Here is a 27,163-nt window from a genome sequence, read left to right on the forward strand (position 1 = left end):
CATTTATTGAGCACTTACCAATTGCCAAGTATTTTGGTAGAGTAGGGAACACAATAATGACTAAAACACAATCTCATAAGCAGTATCTTGGTCAAGAAAGGAAGGCAGGCAGTGTCCAGGCCATTACAGAAGATGTCTTATCATAGGGCTGTGTAGAGGATGCTTAGTGGGCCCATCAAAATGGCGATTTTATTCCAAAATCTTAAATTTTACTCCCAAATCCATTATTTTCTGTTGCTTTCACAATTTTTACTGCTCAGTTTTGAATTGGTCAATATTAAAGACTAACCCAATCTCTTTTGGCTGTTTCTGCTTATTTCCCCATTTTAGCTTTATACTCAGCAATTTCTTCATCAGTTAATACCCTTTCCCTTAAGTAGAACTCATTTCCTCCAGATTTTATATTTCCCTTTCCTCCCTTCTCTTGATGTATACATTGGAAACATTTATCCTTCTCTCTCTCTTTCTACCTCCCTCCTGCTTTCGCTGTCTACGTGCATACATACATACGTATGGATAGATAGTTACTCTGTCTTTACCATGTCTGGTTACCTAATTTTCTCAGTAACTCAACTTGGTTCTTATTCAGCAGTACATACAGACTTTGGGAGGGGATGATACAAAAATCTAAATGTGGATATGAGCCTTTTCTCACTGTTACTTCCTTGACTGCCTGATTTTATGTGGCTGCTTTGGCTAGTGTTATGAGCATTTCCCCTTTCTAATTGCTTTGTAAATATTTTCCCTTTTAGAGTTACATACTTGGTTGAAGGCAGTGATCTGCTCAGTTAGAGACAGACTCTAACATCTAACATGACAGGTGTTAGCAAGAGCCTTTTCTATTAGTTAAATTTGAGTTATCCTGATGGGTTCTTTCTTCTCTTGCACCACTTTGCTTCTAATTACCTCCAACCCTTACTTAACTTTTTCTTCTAATTGATTGGCTGCCTTCAAAAAAGTCATTCCTTGAATGATATGTTTAAAAATAATCCTTACTGTAGCTATTTGTATTAATATATGTTCTTATAATCTGCCAGGCATTTTTTTCCTTCTTCATCACCCCTTAATTTACTTTGAAAAAAGAGTCATAGATAATAACTCAAGTGGACATTTCTCAATTTTTTAATGGTAACAATATACTAGCCTCATAATTAAGAAAGCAGTTAATCGTCCTTCAGGTAAGGTGTTTTGGCTGCCGAAGCTCTTTTGAGTATTATTGACAGGTTTCAATGATTAATGATACATTTTTATTAATCACTTATACTTAGCAACTACAGGGATTACTAATTAGAAACCTGTAATTAGATTCAGAATGACAGTGATAATGATTTAGTTGGGAAAGAAAGTTGTGGTCTTCACTACCTTGAATCTTCTCTCTTTAATAAATCACCTTGCTTTTGACAGTGGGAAATGTTATAACATTTCAGAAAGTATTTACATTTGCATATCAGCTTCCATAAAGAACAAATATAGTATTCTGCCTCTGTTATGTGAGAAATGAGAGCTTATATTTAAGGTCATACATATGTGGTTTTAGTTTTTGGCTGTCCAAAATGATATTATTTACCAGGAAATATTCAAAACAATTAAACTTTATACTGTTCTAAATTGGTAGGTATTATTATTACATTTGCAGACCTTTGTTCCTATAGGTTTTGCATGATTAATAATGTTTTCGGTCCCCCCCCACACACAATGTGGTTAGAGGAGAGTTTATAACAACCTGTAGCTGCCTGTATTATTTTCAGCATCTATTTACTAAAAAGAGTAAAATTAAGAGAAAAATCTCTGAAAACTCTCAGCAGTCACATTTTATCTTTGTTTACTTGGCAGCTTTCTATTTTATGAGTAATTCTTTGGTTAAAAAAAGAAAAGGAAAAATGAGAGTTTGTGCCTATATGCCCCTAATTTTGTAATTTATTTTTAACTTTATTTGAAAAAGAATTGTGTATATGTATATTCCTCTTATAATGTTAATTAATACTAGTTCTGAATTTTTCCTTTTATGATTAGGATGAAAAACATTGCTAGTAGAAATGAAATTTTTTTTCAAAGCAGGCAGTGGCCAAAGTTAAGAGAAAGAGTCCTAAAATTATTTTGATTGAAGTATCATACATAGTTATTTTGTTTGATCTAAAAATACACATCTGTTGTATTTTCTTTTGGTATTGTACAAGTGGCTACTACTTTTTAATGTTAAAAATCAGTGGATAATAAGAGATAAAACAAACCTGGAATGCTTTTCTGGTCACTTTGAAGTGATGGACAGAAAACTGAGGACTCAGTAACAACAATAATAAAAATGATACCTAACCCTTGAGTACTACCATGTGCCAGACACTGTGTTTAGTCCTTCATACATATTTTCACTTTATTTTCACAACAGTATGTGATTGAGACCATTATTTCCATTTCACACGTATTTAGATTGAGGAAAGTAGTCCTACTGTATGGGTCTGATGACATCTGGCGTACTCTGTATAGTTCTGGTTTTCGAAGGAGATAAACTACAGGGAAACCGAAATAGATGAGGAAAACATTCATGAAAAGGAACTGAAGTTAAGCATATTAGAAGAGTCTTCACTAAATTCTACTCCCTAAGTTTAGCATAGTCTCTGAGAGACTGCTTCTAACGTTAAGCTTCATAGAGGAAATTGAGACTATTAACTACGAATTCCCCTAATTCCCTTTCTTAACATCTTTGTACCTTCCCAAAGCCTCATACGTAGTCAAAAGATGACATGCCCTCCTGATTAGTCACCATCCCCAAACCTGGGCACTTTCCTGTCTTTAGTGAATTAATCGATCTGATTCCTCATCTTTCTCTCTCCCGTGTTTTCTTTCATTGCCCTAAGCATATGAATATATTCTAAAAATAAAGCAATAATAAAGAAATTCTTCTGTTTATTTCACATTTGGGTGTTATGTACTAAAAGCTACTATATAAAGACAACTAAGACATAGTCCTAGCACTCAAAGAGCCTGGATTCTAGCAGAGGGAAAAAGACATGTAAAACATGAATGTTGTAGATGTTAAAATATATACATGGGTAAATAATGAAAACAAACATGTTTTTATGAAAGTCTTTTAGGTGTTATGGTAGAAGTCTATATAGGAACAAAAAAGGAAGTACTGATCAATTTTTCAGGAATGGGGGTTGATAAAGGAAGTGTAATGCTTGAATTGACCCTGCAGTTCTCTGTAGCTATATTACCCCATCTTTTACCTCCCCAGATTTCATGAGTTTGGATAAAGAAAAATCTACATTTAATGTCTCCACTTCCCTCTCATTCATTCCTCAATCCCTGACTCCAGCATCTACCCCAGCACTCTACATTATATGCGTTGATTTTGTTGAATAAAAATAGCTTATGATAGCTAACATTTATATAGTTCTTGCCTTTTGCCAGGCACTGGAATATTTGTTTTGCTTATAATAACTTACTTCTTACAAGTACTCTCTAAGATAGGTACTGTTATTTTCCCATTTTATTAATAAATACAGGCAGCTGAAGCACAGAGACGTTAAGTACCTTGACCAGGATCAGAGCTAGTAAGTAGTGGAGCTGGGTTTCACATCCAGGGAGTTTGGCTGCAGGATCCATGCATTATGAATGACTGAATGAACCTGGATCCTTTTACCCATGTCTGCACACAAGTGCCTGTGTATTAGTGGTCACTAATTTAGAAGGCAAACATTTTTTCTAATTGTAATGGATTTTCCCTCCTTTCCCCTCACTCATTTAGGAAACTTTTAACACTTTTATGGCCAAGTACTAATCTAGCACATGGAATATAGAAATAACAGTTAGTCCCCACTGTCAAGAAACTCAGTCTGATGGGAGAAGATGTAGCAGAAAATAGACAATTATAATATGATGCAGTAAGTGCTATGATGGAATAGGCCTAGAGGCGGAGCATTTAACCCAGCCGGAAAAGGGTAATCCCTAATCTGGAGTGTGATGGAAAAGTGGAATTTAGCCAAGCCTCTTTGGCTTGGATAGAAGGCTGTTTGTCCTCCTTTTATTTTTCTTTGTAGACTGATATACAGTTGCTTTTTCAAAACCTTCAGTTACCTTTTTACATTTTTCCTTCTCTTTTCTTTGTCTGGTTCTGGTTACCAGCGTTCTCATCATTGTTTTTTTGTTTTTTGTTTTTTTACTATACTTTAGTCTCCAATGTCTTTTTCAGTGTTATTGTTTTTTCTTAGTTTATTTCTTTCATCCTACCTAGAAACTCTGTCTTACCTAATATGGTAGAAACTTTAATTTACTTTCTTTCAGCCCCATTCTTTCTCTCTAGCAGATTGGCCACTAAGTATTTAAAATACTCATGCTTATTGGTTTCTGCAGCTTAGGAAGATAGATCTGAGTCACACTCGTGAGGTCACTGGTATATTAATTTCATCTTTGTTCTTCCTGAGCATCAAGGGGAATTACACCCTTGGAGGCTCTTGATTAAATCTGTTGCCCCTAATTTAGTGTTTGTTGTGCATGTTGCTTTAAATGTGCTTTGCTTTTCTATTTTCGGCTCTGGCTCCAACATTTACTAGATATTGACACTTGGCACACAGAGTGGTATCTGCTAAATGCCAAGTACAGCCTCCTCTAAAAACACGGTAGGACAAATTATAAGGAGAGGTAGTACTTGTCTCCGGATTCAAACCAAAGTTGACTTCTATCCCTCCATTACTTACTAGCAGAGTAAACTTGGGCAAGTTATTTAACCTCTCTATGCCTCAATATTCTCAATTTTTAAAGTGGGCAAACTGGTAGCGACTACCCATTAGGTTGTTTAGAGGATTAAACGAGTTAATACATGTAAAACTTAGAACCGTGCCTGAAATACAGGTTTAAAAAGGAAGACATTTGATAAAAGTCTGGGATTCTTATCCTTTTTGGCTAAGTCCTATTTTTCCATCCAAGTATTTGGCCCCTGATTTGCTGCACCTCTTCCTTACTTGTTCATCAGACATCTGGTTTTACTTCAAATTGTGCTCATTTTCTTTGCTTTTTCTGTTTCTCCTTCGCTAATCTAGGTTTTCACAGTTCTTGATATCCTTTTTCTTTGTGGTGGAAAATAACTTAGAAGATTTCTGGAAAGATAATACATTGTTATCAGTGATGATTTCATGGCTTATTAGTAGGGGTTTATAATAATAAAATAGGTTTTTGTTTCAAATAGCAATAGGGATTATTCAAAAGATAAAAATTCGTTTCCCATGCTTATTATCATTATGCATACTTATCATAAAAGATTAAAATATTTTAGAAATATAAAACTCAGAAGTAAAAGATGTGTTTCCAAACATTTATTTAGTGCTTCCTATGTGATAAGATACTATTAGGTGCTGAAATGTAACTGTTGTTAATAGTTTGGTATGTTTTCTTACAGCTTTCTAAAAAGATTTGTGTAATCATATAAGTAATGCTATTTACTAAAATAAAACCAAACTTAAAAACTATTGTTACTTTCATCACGAAGTAGTACATTTTTTATGGTTTTCATGTTATACATATTTATCCTATTCTTTAAACTACTTGATGTGTTCTCTTGAATACTCTCGAATATACTACAATTTAGTTAATAAAACTTCTTTTGATGGATTCCTCATAGTTCGGTTTCTAATTATTACAAGCAGTGATACAATGACAATCCTCTTACATATATCTTTTTGGAGTATGTGTTTCTGAAGGATAAATTTCTAGAAGTGGAGTTGCAGGATCAAATGGTATATTAATTTAGAATCTTAATAAATTCAAAAAGATTGCTCTTATTTAAATTCAACCTTCCTTCTTGCCTGATTCCCTGTACTTTTAGGAAAACTAGATATTACCAATCTTAAACTTTCTGTCAATCTAATTAATAAATGTGTTTCATTGTTTTAATTTACATTGACTCTTGATCTTAGCCAAAATGCTGAGAAGTGATTAATTTATATTTTAAAATTATTAATGGCTTTCTTGAATATCCTTATTGACTGGTCATAGATTATGTATTGTGCTCTGTACTACGTTCATATCCTTGGCCTAATTATATAATGGATTATTCTTTATTTTATTGATTAGTAAGTTTGTGGTATATTGGTAAAAATAGCTTTTTGTCAAATGTTAGAAAAGTTTTTAGCTTGTTTATGCATACACACACGCACACATACTCTTACTCTATACCTTATTTTATAGACTTTTTAATTTAGTAAGATTTCATAATCTTTTTAATGGCATCTTGGTTTTGTTTTCATGCTCAGGAATTCCTTGTCCACTAAGAGTAATAAGAATCTGAAAGATTTTTGGTATCAGGATAATTTATCAATTAATTAATTTTGAGACAAGGTCTTGCTGTGCTGCCCAGAATAGAGTGTAGTGGCATCATCATAGCTCACCTCAACCTCAAACTCTTGGGCTCAAGCAGTCCTCCTGTCTCAGTTTCCTGAGTAGCTGGGACTACAGGCACGTGCCACCACACATGACTAATTTTTTAAAACAAATTTTTGTAGACATGGGGTCTTGCTATGTTATGATATGATAATATGTTTCTCAGGCTGGTCTCAAACTCCTGGCCTCAACTAATACTCCTGCCTTGGCCTCCCAAAGTGCTAGGATCAAAGGCGTGAGCCACTGTGCCTGGTCTGCTTTCTGATTTTTATAATAATCAAGATTTATGATATCCATGAATGTTTATTTTCTTTTCTCTTTTTCCTTTTCACTGTGTTCCTGGATTTTGGTCTCCAATTTAGTATGTACAACTTCATCAAATACTTTGGAACCTTGGCATATTGTTATTTACTGTGAAACAGAATAGAGTCTAAGGTGGGACCATCTGGGATCCTGCTTATTTGAATACCAATTTATACTATAAATACTTATACTTGGTACCATTTTATAAGTAGGGTAACTGTCAATCCCTTTTTGCCTGAGATAATCTAAGTTTAACTTGTTTTCCAGTGTAATTTTTAGTAGTCCCCTTTTACTTTCATAAGTGCCTCAGTTTAGATAAAAAATTATGAGTTATAAAGGATAGTTGTTTATATGGGATAGTTTCTTAGGATATTATAATACTAAAACTTCAGTTTCTGTTTACATTATTCAGTTGTTTCTGTTTATATTATTCCTCCAATACTTAGTAATACTTTGTTTTAACTTAAAAAAATTCTCATTTCTATTATTTTCATCATGAACTTGTTACAGACTTCAGAGTTGCTTATCTGAGGTATTACCAGAGCAGTTATGCTAGCGTGCACCCTCTTTGCTTTCATGCCAATTTCCAGAATGATGTTCAATTTTTGAATAAAATGTTCCTTATAATTCTTATTTATCTGGTATTACTCTAAAGATGATGAAGCATTTGTCTGTGTATGTGTACATGTTTTAGTTATATTTTACTAAATATGTGATCAAATCTGTTCGTATGGCTATGTCCAAATCTTTTAATCTGGCAAAATAACCTTTATTTATTACATTAATGTTTTTGGTGTTGTGTATATCCCTAGATATGAATTAGTTTTTACTTGCCTCACTGGATTTTGTACTGTGCTAAGTAATACTGCCCTTAACACCGATCCCTATGGGAGCTACTTGATGCCAGTCCCTGTTGTACTGTAACAGCATTGATAAAACCTTGGGATTTGTTATCTCCCAAGTAGATTTTTAGCTAGCTTATATTTTATTCAGATGGTACTTCTCCAGCCTTTTCTTATGTAGTACTGTGTCAAAGGCCTTTTTATAATGTAGATAAATTGTGTCTATTCCATTTCTTTTCTCTGCTTCTATTGCTGCTTTTAAAAGGTTTATAGAGTTTAGAATTAGTTATTTTTACCACTGACTATAAATTGTAAGTTGACTTATCTTATTCTTTCTAAAACTATTACTTTACATTTTGGGGTTTTTGTGAAGTTGCCACTTTATAAGGCCAAACAGTGTCAATTTCCTTTTAGTCAAAAATATCTTTTTTAAAGAATATATCTGTAAAAGCCTAAAAAATTTCTTTTGTATTTCTGATTGTGTGTTTGTATCATAATATATATGTTTCTCAGTGTTATATGTTGATTTATGTTTCACCCTTAATTTTCATATTTGTTGGTCTCATTAATAAAATAATAATATTTGAGAACACTGATCTGGTGAGTAGAACACCATATAGGAATTTCAGTTGTGTTACCATTAGCTTTAAAATGTTACTCTCTTTAGATAAAGCTATTTATTTTTAGGTATTTCCAATTTTATGGTCTGTAATCTGTGGATGAAAATTTTTGTAAAAAGTTTGCTTTGAAAATGGTTATCTAGGCACTGAAGAAAAATTACATTAATGAAGTTTTACTGCTATTTTTTTGCAATGGGTGTAGTAATACAAGGAGAAGTTTGTTTTATTAGACACATAGTCATGTTTCTTCTATAGTATATAGATATCTATTATAATACATAATGTAATGTTTGTTGGTTTTGTTTTTGTGTCTGCAGAGAGTGATAATGAACTCTCAAGTGGAACAGGTGATGTGTCTAAGGATTGTCCAGAGAAGATCCTGTATTCCTGGGGAGAATTGCTAGGAAGATGGTAAAATTTTATTTTTCTTATGGAAAATTTTATATTTACATTGTTGACTTTTTTATTAATTAAAATCTATGTATTAAAATGGATTTTAGATTAATATTTAAATCTATCTTAATGCTAATATCTTAATGTACTTTAAAAACATAAAGATTAAAATATAATTCATAGATACACTTTATGTTTGGCTAGGTCTTCCCCCCCATATGGTCTTATTTAACTTTTATTCTGGAAGATATATTTGTCTTGTTATTTCACTTAGACATAACATTGTTCAGGGTAGTCACTTTTATGCTGCGTTGTCAACACGTTTAAATGTCTATTGTTAAAGAGTTACATTTTTTTCTTTACCAAGTCTGTTAGCACTAAAAGGGTCTGTACAGTTTAGAATTACTCATTTTACCAGAAATTGTTAACTAACTCAGCTTATTTTATTCATTCTGACTAAACCTATTACTTTACATTTTGGGGTATTGTATGTGGAATTACAATAAAAGTTACTCTGTTTATATTTATTATAATAAGTATTCTGTTTATGATAAATACATTTTTAATAAAGGTAATCATGATTATCATATGTTGGTGAAATAAAAAAATCCTGCCAACAAGAAAACTCCTCTATACCAGTATAGACTTAGAAAGCACGACTTATTTTTAAGTGTGCATGTCGTGTTACATGCATGTGGGTAGCCCAGAAGAGACTGGGCAGAATTTCACAGTTAAGTAGAAGAAAGAATAATTAAAACTTCTTTTATCTTTTTGAGAGACAAATGGATGCTTCTTGTGATAGTCTTCTGTATACATCCTGGGAGACTCTTAAGTTATAATTTAGGAAGTATGTATTTCCAATTCCGAATGTTGGAAGGCTCATGATTTCTCATTGTAAAATCTGGAGACTAGGTTTATCAATTTCTAACCAAAGTGTTGGGCTTATGTTTCTAAGGAGACACACTAAGAGAAAGGGAAGGCCAGCTACATCTCCTTTATTAAACAAAGAAAATTGCATTTTATTTATCCTTACACATATACATATAAAATGAAAACATCTCAGAGAATTTATTTAACTCATTAATTAATGGAGAACAAATAAGGTATTATAGCCAATCAAGATGAGGATTCGATGTAGAGATTTATGTCCTTTACCTGACAATTCATTTGTAACCACCATAAATAGGAATCATTTACATAGCTATATACAGGAAAACATTTGCCTTGCCATTCTCTTCTGTGTGTTGAGAGTTATAAACTAGCTTAGTCAAAGACATATAAAGGCACACGCTTGTATGTTATCAGATAATGTTCAGATGCTCCAGCATTCCATTGAAATGATGTTCAGTAATCTCTTTTGTCCGTTTCAAAAATCTTATACAATTTTAGCCTACACTGTATCCAGAAGCTAATTTATTCATTTGTAAGCATTGTTCACCGAAATATAAATTTATCTTGTATGTTTTTATTTATTCCATTTAGGGTTACTGTCCCCCTGTAAGATGAATGGTTTTTTATTTCCCCTCCTCTTCTCCGCCCCCTCCTTTCTTTTTCTTTTCCTTTTCCTTTCCTTTCCTTTCTTTTTTCTTTTTTCTTAAGATGGTCCTGAGTTTGTTAGGAGAATTTCATGGGGGATGAGGAAGGGTAAGAGGTAAGTAGGAGGATTGTTTCAGTCATAATCTAGGTCTAGGCTGGAAAACAGAAACCATACTAGGCTTTTCAAACAGAAGGGTTTTAATGCAGATAATTGGTTTACAGTGTGTTAGAAGGCTGAGAGAGCAGAAAGGGAACACTGAAGTTACCGAAGTAGTAGGAAGCAGCTATGACCTTTAGGACTATAAAAATAAAATGGAAGAAGTGCTGTTACCAGAATCTAGGAACTCAGAGGAGGTTTGAGGAACTGGTGCAGGTACTTCTGAAGAGGGCTGCATACCTGGTTGCTTAGACTTCTGAGGACACTCAGAACAGCTAGGGTTTAGAAGGAACTGTCAGCGGGTGGGGACACTGGTTAGCTCTTCTCTTCTGAAGAGACTTCCAGACCTCTGAGCTGGTGGGGGAGAACTGTATGATTGGTGCTGGTACTTCTTAGAGGGCCTGGCTGGTGTTAGTATTTCTCGGGAATTGTGGTATAGCTGGTGCCAGGAATGCAACTCCTTCTTTCTTTTTTCTTCCTTCCAATTGCACAGGACTGTTATTCTCTCATGTGCCCACCACGCAACTTCAGTAATTATCGACATAAAGACAATATCCAATAAGTATTTTTAAGCTGAGATTATGAGTGATTTTTTTTTATTTTTGTTTTTTTAGGAAGGTAATTTTGGAGTAGGAAGAAAACTGATTAACAGAAACTAGTTGGTAGGTAATCACATGGGTTCATGAGATCTTCTATACGAAACTCATGGGCCTTATATATGGAGAAGAAGCTCAAAATGGAGAAAGACTTCTGAGGTAGAGTTGACAGGGTTTCTCAGGTAAAATTCAGCATACATTTTTTTTCAGATATAATATATTGTCTTTCTAAATTATAATATTTCTATCAATGGATTTCAAGAAATTCATTAAAAGAGCCTGAGAGAACTATTAAGAACTAAGGTAATTGATTTTTAGAACTTTAGAAAACTTGCTGGATTTTTTACAGTTAAAATCTTTTTCTTTTATTTGGGTCATCATTATAGTTGTGTCATGACAATTGATATGAAAAGGGTAACATTTGTCTAATCTAGAGAAGTTTGTATCTTTTATACAAGGATTGTCAAAAAATTTTAATTGCCCTCAGAATTTCTTTTTTAAACATTAGTCTTTAGATTTATAAATTTTCTAAGTATCAGGAGGTATTTAGGTAGGCGATAGGTAGGCATTTACATAAAGATATTTTTGAGATTGATTTAGGTAAAGCACCTGTTATGCAGAGCCCTACACTTTGTGCTTTGGGAATTTTTTTTTAAAGTAGGAGACCGTCTGTATTCTCAATGAAATTTTAAGTAAAATATTTTTAAAAGTATTTTGACCTTATTAAACAGCTAGATCAGTCTATAAAAGAAGCAGAATCTTTACATATAAAATCAGAATTCACATACTTAAATATACTCAGAGAAAAATGTAAGGAAAGATATTTAAGACTAATTTGAAATCATTAGAAAAAATAAAGATAATATGGAAAAGAAAGCTAAGAACAGATTATACAAAAAGTTCAGTAATGGAGGTCTTTATAAGAGATTGGAGTTAAGATGCATTGAGGAAATAACTACATGAACAAAGCAAGTGAACTCAGGGAAGAGAGAGGTTGAGAGAGACAGCAAAAGAAAACATTTGTGATGGCAGAACTTGAAAAACCAACTGAAAGTGGGAGCAGGATTTCTTTCACATGTTGAATATATTTAGAATGGTAATGATGATAATTTAAATATTATTTAAGAAATTTAAGGAATTGGACAGAATAATTTCTGGATAACTGCCTCTGGTTTTGAAAATGTGTGGAAAACTGTTGAAACATTTTAAAGACTAGAAAAAGGTAGTGTTGACTGTGAACACTTAGGCATAAAAATCAACTTTTTTAACAGGAAGATTTTCTAACCAAAAAAACTAAGTGAACATCTGAAGAAAAAAAATGGGTACTGATTTAGTTTATCAAATAGAATAACACTCAAATTGTTCATTCTCTTTTATTACAATAAATTTTGCTTGTATTCTTCATGGCTATATGTTATTTGTCATCAGAGTAGGAAGATGTATTCTTTTTTTTTTTGCGACAGGGACTCGCTTCTGTTACCCAGGCTGAAGTGCAGTGGCACGATCATAGCTCACTGCAGCCTCGAACTCCTGGGCTCAAGTGATCTCCCTCCCACTGCCTACTGAGTAGCTGGGACTACAGACCTACCCCACCATACCTGGCTAATTTGTTTATTTTTTCTGGAGACAGGGTCTCAGTTTGTTGCTCAGGCTGATCTCAAGCTCCTGACCTCAAGAAACCTCCCACCTCAGCCTCCCAAAGTGCTGGGATTACAGGAGCGAGCCATCTGCCCGGCCAGATGTATTCTTAATCAATGTTCTCTCAACCTAGTTGAACAGCAGCAAACTGTGAGGAAAACAAAATAAAATCTAAGCTCAGAGGAAACTTGGAAGATTAAAATCACTAAGCATGAACATACATAGCTTCTCACCTTTCCACATTAATGTTCCATTTTTTTAAACTTAGAAAAAAACCAGCAAAAACACAAGCAAATCAAGACAAAAATATGTATTCTTCATCTTCATAATGACCTTTAACCTATCCCTTTTCTTGATGAAGGTTGTATAACTTCTGCATGTCCAGTATAGTTAGGTTATATAACTTCTCATTATCCGGGATGGAGAAATCTGCAGCCTTTCTTGATGCCACTCCATCTTTTAATTTTGGATGTAGTTCTTCCCTTTTCTGAGAAAACTTTTTCACTCATGTTTTCATATCTAATAGCCGCCTACTTCTACCTCCCCTCTGTCAAAATTGCCCTAATTCCATTGGTAACTTCTTAGTGGTCACAATCACTGACTTTTCTTCTCATCTCTTGATTCTCAGCTGTTTTTGTTAAAATTGACACCTTCCCTTTGAAATTCTCTCCTCTAGTGGACAGCTTTAAAAATAGAAAGAGTTCTTATATGCCTAGTTTCAAGAAAATCTTTTTTGAAGGCAAGGGAAATTAACTCGATGAGCACATGACAGTTTCCGATCCTATTAAAATCAGTGAGAATGTTTGCTTCTAAAAAAGCATTCTTTTTTTTTGTTTAGCCTTAGTAATTGACATATTTCATTTCATAAATATATTCATTTATCAAAAATTTATTGAATACTTTCTGTGTGCCAGGCACTGTTTTAGGTAGTTGGGATAGATAAGAAGACAAAAATTCTTACCCCTGTGGAGTTTATATTCATGAATTAAAAACTAGATAATTTCTGTATGATTAATATATATTTGGTTTATGTTGACTTTTTAAATAATTATATTAGGTATCTATCTTATTTCTAGGGCAGAATTCAGCTTGTGTCATAACTAGATGCCTATTTTCAAGTTCCTGATAGCTGCAATTAGTATGTCAAAGCAGTAACCATATGTAGTTATATTTTTATCAGAAATATTGAAAGCAATGATTATCTTTACAAATTGCTTTTTTGTTTATTTAAGTGTTCCCTGGTCATAGATGTATATCAGTAGCATTTGGCTTAATATTTATTAGTATTTCTTGAGTAATAGGGTGCCATATACAGTATAATTTCTAAATTGTTACCAAGATAACCAGTAAAATTAAGGCTGTTAAAGCAGGGTTATCAGTGACCCACTTCTTTTTAAATGTCAGTGTGTAAAGATAAATAAAATAGTGCCTAGGTTTTTAAGAGAGGAGAAAAGACATTTTCATTATGCCTGGCCAAACAAGTGGCTGAAGGTCAGCTAGACGCTGAATGTCAATTGAGTAGAATTATATTATGGGAAAATGTTGGGGACTGTTGGCTGTTAACCTTAAGGGGTGTGTGTATGTATGTGTGTATGGAAAGAGATAGTCCAACTTCAAAATGTTAGTTAAGTCATTCTACAAAATAATTTAAGCCAACAGAATACTTAATCAAGCTGTTTGTTCTCTTCATTCTAACTGCAATGTTAGAATATGTTGTAATAGGATGAGTGGATATTAGGAGGCTATTGCACAGGTCTAGGGTGGATAAAACTGGTGGCAATTGATATAGAGAGAAGTGCATGGACTTTGGAGAGGCTGGGAAAATAAGATCCATTACACTTGGTGATGGATTAGTAATGAATTATGGTAATGTCAAAAATAACTCCCAGGTTTCTAGTTTGTATTGATTGTGGTAATGATCACTGCAATGGAATACTCTGGAAAACAACCAGATGTAGGGAGAAGAATATGAGTTCAGACGCGGACATGTTGATTTTGAGGTGCCTTTGAGCCTCTGGAGCTCAAAATACATGTGCATAGTTGATCCTGCCTACAGACGAGAGAGCGAAAGAGTTGGATTACTGAGGGCAAGAGTGGAGAGAGAGAACTCAGAACACCTAAGAGGTTAATAGAGGAGAAGAAATCAATGATGGGGTTTGTAAAGGGGTATAACGAGGTAATACTTTATCCCTGAAGCCAAGGGAAACAGAGTGGTCAACAGTGAAAAGATTAAAAATGTCCCTTCAGTCTAGTGGCTTGGAGAGAGGTCATAAATCACTTACGTGAACACTTTTCAAGGAGAGTTACAGAAGCCATACTGAAGAGAACTGAGGAATGAGTGGGAGCGGAAGAAATAGAGATAGGAAGAGATGGTGATTATGTAACAACTCTTGAGAATTTTGATGTGCGCGGTAAGAGACAGTATGGTAGAGAGTTATGAGGCGTTGAATACAGGTTTCTTTTACATGGAGTTTTAATTTATTAGAGTTTTAATACGTGCAGATACACAGTGATGACTTACTGATTTCTATATGACATGTAGCATATACTTTATTTAATTACTTTGAATTTTCCTTATATATTGTACATTGTGGGATTCATAAGTCAGAGTATTTTGCATTTAATTTCAGAGGAAATGAGCTTAGCTCTGTGCACACTGTTGCATTTAATTAACTCAATTTTATACACTAAAAGTATAGAAATTTAGCTACCCTTAAGCCATGTATGTTTTTCCTATTCAAAAGCATAATCAGAGCCAAACATTAAATTACAAAAAAGATCCTTTTATACCTGATCCTGGCTCTCTTGTGGCATAATATTCTTTGGCAATCTCAAACTCAATTGCATAATGAAGAATAGGCAGCTGGAATGAAGTTCCAGGCATCAGATAGTTTACTCAGGTGTCAGTCTTCTCAAGAATAATGAATACTCTCCTACTTGACACATTTTGTGTAACGTAACTATCTATCGTGTTTTTCCAAATTAACTAAAATTATATTACAATTTAATTCCATGAGAGAAATTTAAAGAATTGAAATGACTTTTTTGTGTCTTATATTTATAAAAATATTTAAGATCACTGTAAATGTTTCTGGCAGCATAGGAAAATAAAAGGGAATTTTCCCTCTTAGTTCTATTACACAGATATTTTGGAATATATTCTTCCATATTCTTTTTCTATACATGTTTAAAAGCAAGTTTCAAAACAGTATGTATGTATGTATGTGTATTTAAAATAACACTTATATACTATTTTGAGACCTGCTTTTGTCACTTAACAGCATAACTGTGTTCTTTAGTGGTATGATAACATGTTAAATCTTATAAACTCTACCTTTTCTACTTCATTTTGCTTCAAGCCCATCGGTATTATCAGCTTAGGTTCTCTAACCCAACAATACAAAAGTTTAGCTAGAAGAGGCTGAAAGAAAGGAGAATGGGTATAAATCTGATAGTTTGTTAAAGATATTAATGAGATGAGTTTATTTGAACTTGTTTGAGTTATGGATGTTCCAGTTTTTTTCTGAGATAGCCAGATGTGACATTATGGGGAAAGCATGGAATATATCTTCAAAAGAAGGGCATGCCAAAACAGGGTCTGGGCCGGAGGTAGAGGAATGTGCATAATCTAGAGAAGTAGGTAGGAGGCCAATTTTAGAAAATAGACATGTACATTCTGTGACTTTTAAGGCTTAAACTTGAAACTAGAGCCTGGGGCGTTAGGTCAAACTAGATTACATTGTCAAGATTTGGAGTCCAGATGGTTGCACCAGGGTCAGTTCTAAGAGACCAAAAGTGAGGAGCAAATTCAAATAGAAACTCTGAGCAAAAAGGCATAGACCATAACTCCAGGTTTAAGCTAGGCACCAGGAAAAAGGTGAGGAATGGAATCACATTCGCAAGTTTGAGAAGTACAATTCAGTTTCTTGGTCAGATGGGCATAGTAGCATACCTACTGTGTGATCATTGACGTTAAGACAAAAGATGTTTGCCTTTGTGCTTATTCTAAACACCCTTGGGAATGGGTAAGACTGGTAAGTGTATGTTACTTCCCTAGCAAGGTGGAGTTATGGAGGTTCTGGTGAATGCAGGAAAGGGTTACTTCTTTCCTTTAGGGGTTTGCAGTTGTAACAAGCAGGGAGACAAATCCAGAAGTGCAAACAATAATGAACTCTTCTTACTGTAAAACCTATATTAGATAATTTCAATCTGGAAGATCCTTGATATTTAAGTTTATGCTGGAACAGAGAACTCTAAGTTAGGCCATCAAGAGATAGGGCTTCCCAGGGCACTTTTGGGTCGGGTTGTGGCTGCTGTACAAAACTGAAGTATGTATATTTCATGCCTCCTGTGCTGTGGAGCCTGCTTTTGTCACTCGGCCCAATCATCCTGACCTCAGAGAAGAGGGTACAGTCAGGGTGTGATAGACCTGTGATCCATTTTCAGCACCCATTCCTGAACACCATTCCCTGCCACATACATCACTATCCGACTTGCCATACGTTCATTTCAGGGGATTCGGATGGCTCTTTTAATGTGTTGTGGTGTTGCCTGTATATAACTAACACATCAACTATTATTAATAAGTTCATAGTATGATTAAAGGACAGGAAGAAAATACTTTTCCTGGTGGTGGAATAACATGGCTCATCAGTAAAGAAGATGAGATCAAGAAAAAAGTCAAAGGCATCGTTGAGCTCACGCACTACTGTCGTTTCATACCCCTACTGTTTTTCTCTGGACCCAGGCTTATGCTTTTATGTAAATTAACAAACACAGTTTTCACTGCAGCAGCAGTTCAGGAATGGTAAAAGGAGTCTGAATGGTTTATGTTCTTGTTTTTTCAGGCACAGTAACCTTGGTGCACGACCAAAAGGGCTATCCACGCTGGTGAAGAATGGCGTCCCCGAAGCATTGAGGGCAGAGGTGTGGCAGTTATTGGCAGGCTGCCATGACAACCAGGCAATGCTGGATAGATACCGAATTCTTATCACAAAGGTAGGAAGCTCTTTTTGTATTATTTTCAAGGGACAGCATATTAAATGCATCCTGTTTTTCATAGTTCCCATAAGTCATAATGCTTTGAACATCTTTTAAAAATATATTGGTGTCGTGCCATCAATACTTCTGCCTTCGTCCTGAACACTTGTTGAGGGTGGTAAAGAGTGCGTGTGGTCATCTATGAACACGTTATACCTTGGCTTTCGTTTTTTCCTTCAAGTGATTTTATAATAACTGTTTATCAAATTAGAATATATTTATATTTCAAATGTTTTCTAACTTTTTAATTAACCTTTTTTATTGTATATGATTTATATAGTTACAGTCTTACACAGTTACTCTAGTATAACTCTTAAATAATATTATAATAAAATTAAAAGGCCTTCTGTGCTTCACCTCACATTTCGATGATGTGGGTTGTTGTCCAAATCTTTATTGTGTCAGGAGCTCTTGGTTCTGCTGTAAATTCCTTTGATTATGTCCAGAAAGCTGGTTTTAGAGCATAAGTAAAGATAAATGTTGGCCTTGATCTTATAGTCTCCTCTTAGGTTTCACCTCCCAATTTCTTAATCTACTGTAAATCATGTATTTTTAAATAATAGTAACATTTTATTGTTTTTTAAAAATCTCTGTTCATAAATGAGATTTTTGATAATCAAGGCTTTGTTCCTCAGAATATTCTGACTTTTAAATCTCTTTATCCCCTGTAATTCCTTCTTCTTTTCTTTCCCTCTTTGCCTCCTTCCCTTCTACAGATATTTTCTGAGTACCTAGTATATTCAGTCACTGTTAAATTCAGGTTTTAAAAAAAACCAAACCTTTACTTTTTTTTAAGATTAATGGTGTCTACCATTATTAGTGAGATATGCAATATGATCCATTGGTATGTGGGGAAAAAATATCTCAACTTCCGTTTGTATTTTTTTAAATACAAGCACAAAAGAATGTTAAGCTACACTAATATTTCTGTGCCATGGTACTGAGGCCTCACTAGGTCCTTGGCTAATGGCCTCTTGTTCCACATGGTGTAGGAGTGGCCTCAGGGAAGAGTGGAACTTGCACCCCGTGGAGTGGAACAACTGTGGGGCCCACACTCATATATGCACTTCCAAAATAATACAGTCTTCTTGCAGTTTGCATGTGCTAGATAAAGTGAATTTACAAGTTATCTAGTTTTAATTTAACCCTCATAAAGTGAATGAGTGGTTTAAAAAGTCTGCTGCCACAGGATGCCGCATGCCAAGTTATTTTTTTTAAATGAACATTTAATGTGTTCCTTCAAGGAAGAATTAATGTTATAATAATGAATGACAAAGCAACTGCTTTTGGAAATAAACTTGTGTTATAAAGGACATTTTAAAACATTTGGCAATTTAAACCTCACTGTGTGATGTTGTCACTGAAAACTACATGCATATGTTACTATAAAAACTCTTACATCTTCTCATGTAAAAACCTGGAATCAGAAATTTTACATATGTTTAAAATTTGTTCAAATAGTTGCAGAGAATTTGGAACTGATTGTTAAAAATATAAAAACACAACACCTTCTGATTTAGTAATGAGAATACCTAGAAGCTGGGCATGGTGGTGCGTGCCTCTAGTCTCACAGCTACTTGGGAGGCCTAGGTGGGAGGATTGCTTGAGGCCAGGAATTCAAGGCTATATTGTACCTGTGACTAGCACTGCACTCCAGCCTGGCAACATAGCAAGATCCTGTCTTTAAAAAAAAAAAAAAAGAATACCTAGAGAAATTTGCTAATTTCCTAGCCACATTTCAGCAAAATAATTGATGGGTGGGACTGAAAAAATGATGCACTTCTACTTGGGTTTGTGGATCTTTGTGTATTTGGCACTTTTTGGTCATGGTTCAGCAGCTGTTAGCCTTTTCTTTTGGTCCAGTTAATTTTTCCTGTCTTATTAAAGGAATGGCAATATTTCAAGATTAGTTAATAAAATGGTTCAGCTCGAACAGAATTGCTTTGTAAAAACCCTACCAGAGACCTCAGATTACACAGGGAAGAAGGAATATGAAGTATTTACAGAAATCTTACTTGTGATTTGGCTTCTATGGAAAAATAGCCTATCATTTAATTCTATAGTAGGAGTGTGCTAGTTTAAAAGTTGAAGCCACAAATCACATTCTGAAGCATTCTTTTCAGGGATGTCAAACATACAGCTAAACAGCAGGCTGGATATAGCCTGCAAATATGCCTGTGTAGCCATCAGTACATCGAAGAATAATATACCTCTGGCTCAAACTTGTATTAACACTTTTGTTTTGCCATGGGCTTACTAATCTATTACTTATTCTCTTTTACACATTTTATTATAATACCTGTTTGACCCTCAAATATATTTGATTTTGTGACTTTGTTATACCACCATGTCAGCCATTACTTCAGAGGGAGCTATCATAGTGTGTTTGTAATTGATTCATATCTACTTGCCCAGCAGGCTCTAGAGTCCGGGGAAGCAAAGACCACAACTGCTTTGCTCTTTGTGGGACAAGCTGTGCCTAGCACAGGGCCTGGCATATTAATGTAGATGATCAATAAAATTTATTTTAGTCCCACCTAAGAGGGACGTAAGGTCACCTGTTGACTTATTTGTATAGTCATTTATCTATTCTTTCTTTCCTTTTTCCTTTCCATAAATTATAGCTTTACACTGTGTTAGATCCTGGATAAAGCTGGTAAAGTATGAAGCAATGTATTTTTTGCAAGAAATCCATCCATCTCACTGGGGAGAGCTATACATCGTGGGTTAATCTGGGCAGCAATTCCTGTTGAGCTAGCATCTGTTGTTCCTGCCAGAGGGTAGGTAGGAGCCCCTAAGAATTACTGACCTAGAGAGTTTTGCAGTGGTATTGGGGCATGTAGATTGAGTCACCCTGAATCATGGTAGGTCAAGGCTAGAGAGCAGTATTGAACAGAGAAGGGGGCTGGGATTACAGTGTGGAACAATCTTACTCTATAGTCTTATGACTATAGAAAATAAAGCTCTACATGTCTTTTTGACTGGTAGGAAATGACTATAGAGACCAAAGGATGAAGAACTGTGGATTAGATTCAAGTGACAATGAATAGGTCAGGAGCTGTAGACCAACCAAAAACCTCAGTCTGGAGCCAATGACAAAGCAGGACCAGTAAGAAGAGCTGCTATGTCTAAATCTATGAGAATGATGTTGAATCTACTGCCAGCATCAGAGGAGCTTTCAGACACAGCTTGCCTTGGTGAAAGTGGTAGCTCCACTTTAGGAGGAAATGCTGGTGCTCACTATGGAGGGAGACCTTGGGTTTAGTTCTCAAACTCTGCTCCTTACTAGCTCAAGACCCTGGGCAAGCTCCTTGAGTGTCCTCAGTCTCAATTTCCTCTTTTGTAAAATGGGCATAATATTATGTGTGTCACAGGTTTGTTGTGAGTATTCAGTACGATAATTCATGTAAAGCTCTCTGTGTATGCCTAATAGATGGTAAGCACTCACTTGTGATACAGAATGAGGAAAATTATAAAGCAGTGTATGCTTAAATGTTTAATAAATGACACAGAAGTATTACAGGAAATATGGAGATTACTATGGGCTCTTGAGTTCTGTGCAGGTTTTAGGACATCCTTCTGAGAAATGGGGGAAAAGAAAGAAAACAAGATTGGTATAACACACTGTTATCTACTTGTACCACTAATCCATTCTTTAATTTATCAAATAGTGTCTCCTTTGTGTCAGACATCATGTTAAAGCACTAGAGATATAAAGAAAGATAAGATATACCTTATCCCTGAGGAGTTTGCCGTCCGTTGGGGGAGACAGTCAGAAAGCAGACACATAGTGGTAACATGGTTAAGTGCTGTGGCACAGGTATAAGCAAAGTCACAAGCAGCACAGAGACTGGGTCAGCCAGTTATGCCTAGGAGCAAAGAATGGGAGCGTGTGTTTAGGCTGAGACAATGCTGTATATAAAGAAACAGCTGCGCAAGGTTCTGCACGGTCAGGGGATGTGGGAAGTTGAGAATGACTCATGGGGGCACTCCAAACTCACGTACAGTTTACGTGAGCAAGGATGGTGTCTGGGTTTTGCTCACTGCTGTAACCTTAGTACTCACCACTAGGACCGCCCTCTAGCAGATGCTAGATAGACACTTGCTGGAGGAATTAATGCGGTTATGCGGTGGCCATTATATCTTGTGCTTTCATATGCCCTCTCCATATAAGCCTCACAGCTTCAGTGCTGAGATTCCCATTTTCACCATCGAGAAAATAGGGCAAGCAGAGAGCCTGAGGCACGTAGTTACTAAATAATAGAGTTAATATTTGAACCCATGAAGTAGAGAACTCTTAAAACTGAAGTGGAAAGGATAGGTCATTCCTACTTTTTGTCTTTTAAAAGATCCTTCAGAAGGAAAAACTTTTTCTCTATGTTTTCCTGATCATTAGTCAGAGCAATAAAGAACAGGTTGGGGAAATAAAAGCAGTACTATCTCTTTTGTATACTTTATACTGTTCTTTGCGTATAAATGAAAATGTTTAATTTAGAAACTATTCTGTTTCTGTCCAGGAAGCATGTATAAACCTTCCAAGTCGATCAGTAATAGAAAAGTTCTAATGCACCTAACTTCAAGACATCTCTTTTAAGATATCTTTCCATTGTTTATTTTAAAGTAGGCGTGAGCCTTCAACCATTGTTTACTACTGCATGATTTAAACCATTGAAGCTTAAGACACCACTGCTGCTGACTTAGACCACATATTTCTGAAATCTGAAGTCCTTTATCGCTTCTCATTGAAATTTCTTGTTATTTCTATTAAACTAGCATTCTTCATAATTTTTGAGGTGATCTGAAAGGATGATAGAAGGATTAGATGACCCTGTTACTCCTATAGATACAAACAAACAGAATTTAGAGCTTCTGAAATGAGAATTCACTCTTAATTGGCTGGCTTGAGGACCCATGGAAACTCACGTTCACATTTTCACATATTCTGAGCTATTTGACATGGCAGAGATTGTGTATGTTTTAGGGCTATTTGAGTTTTATGTAGCATAACAGAAATGTACGTGTGATTTCAGTAATTACATAACGTGGTGTAGCTTACCTATCAGGACTGCTGATTACTTATGTAATGTAGAAAATATTATATTTTTTATACTCTTTTGTAGAAGTATAAGTATCTTATTTATAACATTCATACTTTATACTTTGTTAAAATCAAAAACAAACTTTTAATTGATAAGCTTTCAGAAATAACGTCATCATGAGCCATTTTGCCCTACCACTTGAATTCTTTTTTCTCAAAATGAATATTCTCTTCCAAGAGTGTGCATATGTGTATTTATACATGTATGTGTGTGTGTGTATACCATTTCTTTTTTTTTTTTTCTTTTTTTAGAGATGAGGTCTTGCTATATTGCCAAGTGGAGTGCAGTGGCTGTTCATAGGTGTGATTATAGCAAACTGTAGTCATTTCCTCTTAAAGGATGTAAGATCTAGTGTTTGATAGACCTGGATTTGAGTCTCACCTCTCCCATGTATTAATTTATGATCTTAGAGCATTGTCTCAACTTTCTAAACCTCAAATTCATCATTTGTAAAGCAGGCATAATAATAGTATCTACTGGGGTTATGTGCATTAAATAGAATGATGAAGTGCTTGGCATATAGGAAGTACTCAAGATTAGCTTCTGCTATCTTTGTCAATATCCTATTATATCACGAACCATAGTAATAGTAATCATAATAGTAATAATGGGTATTGGTGTCAGAATATGTTTCTACTTTAATAAGTGTGTTAGACAAGTTCTATTCACATTATTTTTACAAGGGCACATGATATGAATAATAGCTGATGAAGCTGAAGTATGAAGTGTCAGATTTGTATTTTTCTGGTTTTTGTTTTCTTTTTGATTGGTGAATATTATGGAGTATTTGAATTCTAAAACCTGACTTTATAGTGATTATGTGAATTATTATTTTACTGATATGCAAGTTCAAGTATATCATAAAGTCAAATGAGATTCTCTAAAAATTACTCCTAAAGACTGATATAATCAAAGCAGGTATTAATCTTATTCACTTATTAATTCACTCATTCATTCAGTAACTCTTGATTGATCATCATTTATGGGCCAGATGCTCTATGGTTTATAGGGCTGTCTACACAAAAAGGGTTCATACCTTTGAGGAGTGCAGTCTATGGAAAACCAGGCCTATGCATGGATAGATCAAGTATATTATGATAAAAGTTATAATAAATGCCTTAATCAAGTGTGAGGAATGCAGAAGAGGTAGTCAAAGCTCTGCTTGGATGAGCCAGGGAAGACTTCACAGAGGACAGGATGTCTGAGTTGGGACTTGAAGAATGTGTCTGAGCAGGATAGGGGATGGGATGCAGTGTAGGAGTGGCTTATGTGATAATTCAGCTGCCATTAACGAATTGTCTTGGGTTCTCCAAGGAGCCTTTGAGAAAGTGAAATTGGTGTGCTTCTTCCTTTCCCAAGTGTCATCTCAGTTGGCCAGCTAAATCCGCTATTCATGCATCAATGCTTATCTCTTTGATCCTGTTAGAACAAATATATATCAGTAAACTCTCAGAAAATATGCATCATATCAAAATGATATCACAAGAGAATATTTAATTGGTCATCTAGGGTTGATGTAATGGAATTTTAACCAATTATATTACAGTGTCTATTCAATAAATGTTTAAGTACCTATTGTGTGCCAGATATTATGCTAGGATAGTAATGCATATTAATTTTTAAAATCAGTTGACTGAAAAAAATCATTGATTGGATAAAGTAAACCAGGATACACTTGTAAAGCAGAGCACAATTTTATTCACTAAAGAAATTATTTGCCAAAAATAAGAGAGCAAAAAGGGCAATAGTTGCAAACATTACTTGGTAGTTGCTGCCAGAAATCCTTTTTAGATGGCCTGTTTTAGGATTCTGCAAGTTCTCTGCTTTCTTGAGCATTATATGGACAGATAAAGCTTCACTGTGTTTATTCCTGTCAGATTATTGGTACCACTCAGAGTAAAGCCTATCTTTTCTCTGTCATCCAGTAAATCATTGTAGCAGATGGGCTTTTAATAAAATAGCTAAAGAAACATTTTACTGTAGTTTAGTGGAATGCATTATAATTATAATACTGGAAATTCTAAAGAGGAAGTGTTTAAATTGGTATTTTTCTTATGATTCAATAATATTTAGTAAATATTTAATTGAAAAGTTAAATTATGGCATGAGTTATATAGTTTTTTATCTGGTAAGTTTTCACAACTAAATTAAACTCTATATGTCATTTGGCCAAGTAAATGTTTGCTTTTTCTTTACATGGTTTACTTTTTAAAAACTTAGTACAGTTTGTTAGTCAGATAACACTCAACACTAGATTTCATTGAGCGTCAGGGCGTTGCTTAATTACATGGCTGCTCTGTTCTCTGTCATCACCTTGTCTAGTTGTAGGCAATGAGCTTTTTGATAGAATGAGGTTATTCCAGCTGGCTCTGTAGCATTGGTATTTCTAAAAACCATAGGCTTTTGTACCAGTACATTGCTGATATAGCTATGAAATTTACAAAAATTTCCTCAGAAATTTACAGTTCTTTAAATTTCACTAACAAAAAAATTAAAGTGGACGAGGAGAATAATGAGCACTCATCATGTTGTTATGTAAATGCCTTGAACATGCAGATATTGGCAGGTCTTTATTAAAGGAAAGTAAGAATGAATGAAAAAGATTCTTTAAGAAAATATACCTTTTTTTCCCATTTGTTACATAATTATACCTTTGCTTATTATTATTTTTTTACAGGATAATTTTTTATCAAATTTTCTTCCTCCTGATCCCCTGAGGTCTTTCGTTTTCTATCATATCTATAGTGACATCTACATGTGTGAAAACTATGATTTTATGTGAATCCGAGAACTAAACCGTCTTCCTCTCAACTCCCCAACACTGACAACTGTGTAAAAATTAAATCATATTCTAATTGTTTTCATATACTTAAGTGATGTGTTCTATTACTGGTAACAAATATGGTTTTTGCTATTCTTTAAACATATTTAATAGTTTCGAGGTAAATTGAGGAAATGATGATTTTGTAATGTTACTTTCATTTTCATATTATGGAATTAGAGTAGGAATAAGAGCATAGATGATTCCGGGGCATAACAAAATCAGTACTGTTTTATAGCTATAGCTATATTTATAGCTGTAAAATTAAGGAGAAGAGGAAAGCAATGATATTTTTCTTAAATTGTACAAATTTTCAAGAGCCTGGAATTATACTTGTGTTTCCCAATTTCATAATAACTTTATTAAGCTTAGCACATATTTCTAGAACACATTTATATTTTATTAGATAATATAGTGTGATAAATTTTTCTAGGACTTTTTCTTTGTCTTTGATTTACTTTTCCATTCAAGTTTATGTTTAGATGTGTTTACCATTGGTTAGTGTCAAAGTGAAAAGGGATAAGCAGCAGATACCTATGAGGCAGGTACCAGAAATCTACCTGCTTCCCCTTGCCCCAACATATTATACATTTCTGCTCATGTTTGGTAACTGTTCCATTTTGCAGCTTCTTACTTGATTGCTTCATGAATACCTTTCTCAGTGTCTTCTCTTTCTCTTTCTGTGTCTTTTTAAGTTTATTTTTCTTTGTCCCTCCATCATATCTTCCTTTCTTTTTATTCCCTGCCTCTCTTTCTTAACTTTCCATAAAGTATAGTTGACCCTCGAATAACTCAGGGGTTAGGGGTACTGCCCCCTCTCCCTTTAGTCCCTTCACTTCACACAGTTGAAAATTTGTGTATAACTTTTTACTTCTTAACTACTAACTACTTATATTAAAACATCAACTACTAATAGCTTACTGTTGACTGCAAGCCTTACCAATAACATAAGTGGTTGATTAACACGTATTTTGTATTTTGCAAAAAGTGTAAGGTTTTTGTGCCTGCTGACATAGGTGCAGCAATGGCTTTATGAATTTCTTTTTCTTTCTTTACAATGGTTCTTACGCTGGATTCATTTATCTTGAAATGGTGGGCAGCTGCAGCTCTCAATCTATGGTACATATAAAGCTATTCAGCTTTTTATTGTAACGTCATGACTTTGCTTCTTGGGAGCACTTTCAGCATCACTAGTGGCACTCTGTATGTGTCACATGATGTTATTCAAGGTTCACAGTATTGCACTAAGCATGATGAAAAATACATGAGGATTGTAAGAGGTCACTTTTTACTGCCATATGCAGTTTACTGGAGAGACAAACTGCTCGCATGGAGATGATTAGCATCGTAGGGCATTCTAAATGGATGCAACACTTGAGTTCACTTGAGGTGGCTATGAAATTATTACTATTATTATGTACTATTATGTACTACAGTTAATTTGATGCAATTATGATTTAATACTGCATCATTACATTTGTTTACATTCCTCTCAACTGTGAATGGCGCCATGTATGATCTGTGTTTGCTTAAGTTTTGATAAATTTTAACTTTTTATAATAGATTGTGTATATTTTGTGGTAGTAAATGATTAAACAGACTAGTATCAACATATATTTTATGCATTCATGGCATACCTGACTTTTTCTTAATTTTTTCAATATTTCTAGACTATGTGGTTTATCTGCAAGTTTTTTCAAATGTCACAGATCTTCAAAAAATTTTCAGTATATTTGTTGAAAA

At 34.5% G+C, this 27,163-nt stretch overlaps 1 protein-coding gene across 1 annotated transcript in view; it reads left to right on the top strand.

Annotated features, from left to right (window-relative positions):
* The window catches only part of LOC105821147 (rab GTPase-activating protein 1-like), a 592,862-nt gene that overhangs the window by 91,149 nt on the left and 474,550 nt on the right, over nt 1–27,163 (top strand). Inside the window, exons 3-4 of the mRNA XM_012657785.1 lie at nt 8,458–8,551; nt 17,308–17,458. Of these exons, the coding sequence (XP_012513239.1) occupies nt 8,458–8,551; nt 17,308–17,458 (245 nt within the window). The remainder of the gene's footprint in view (nt 1–8,457; nt 8,552–17,307; nt 17,459–27,163) is intronic.

Source organism: Propithecus coquereli, unplaced genomic scaffold (assembly GCF_000956105.1).
Source record: "Propithecus coquereli isolate 6110/MARCELLA unplaced genomic scaffold, Pcoq_1.0 Scaffold56, whole genome shotgun sequence".
Lineage (NCBI taxonomy): Eukaryota > Metazoa > Chordata > Mammalia > Primates > Indriidae > Propithecus > Propithecus coquereli.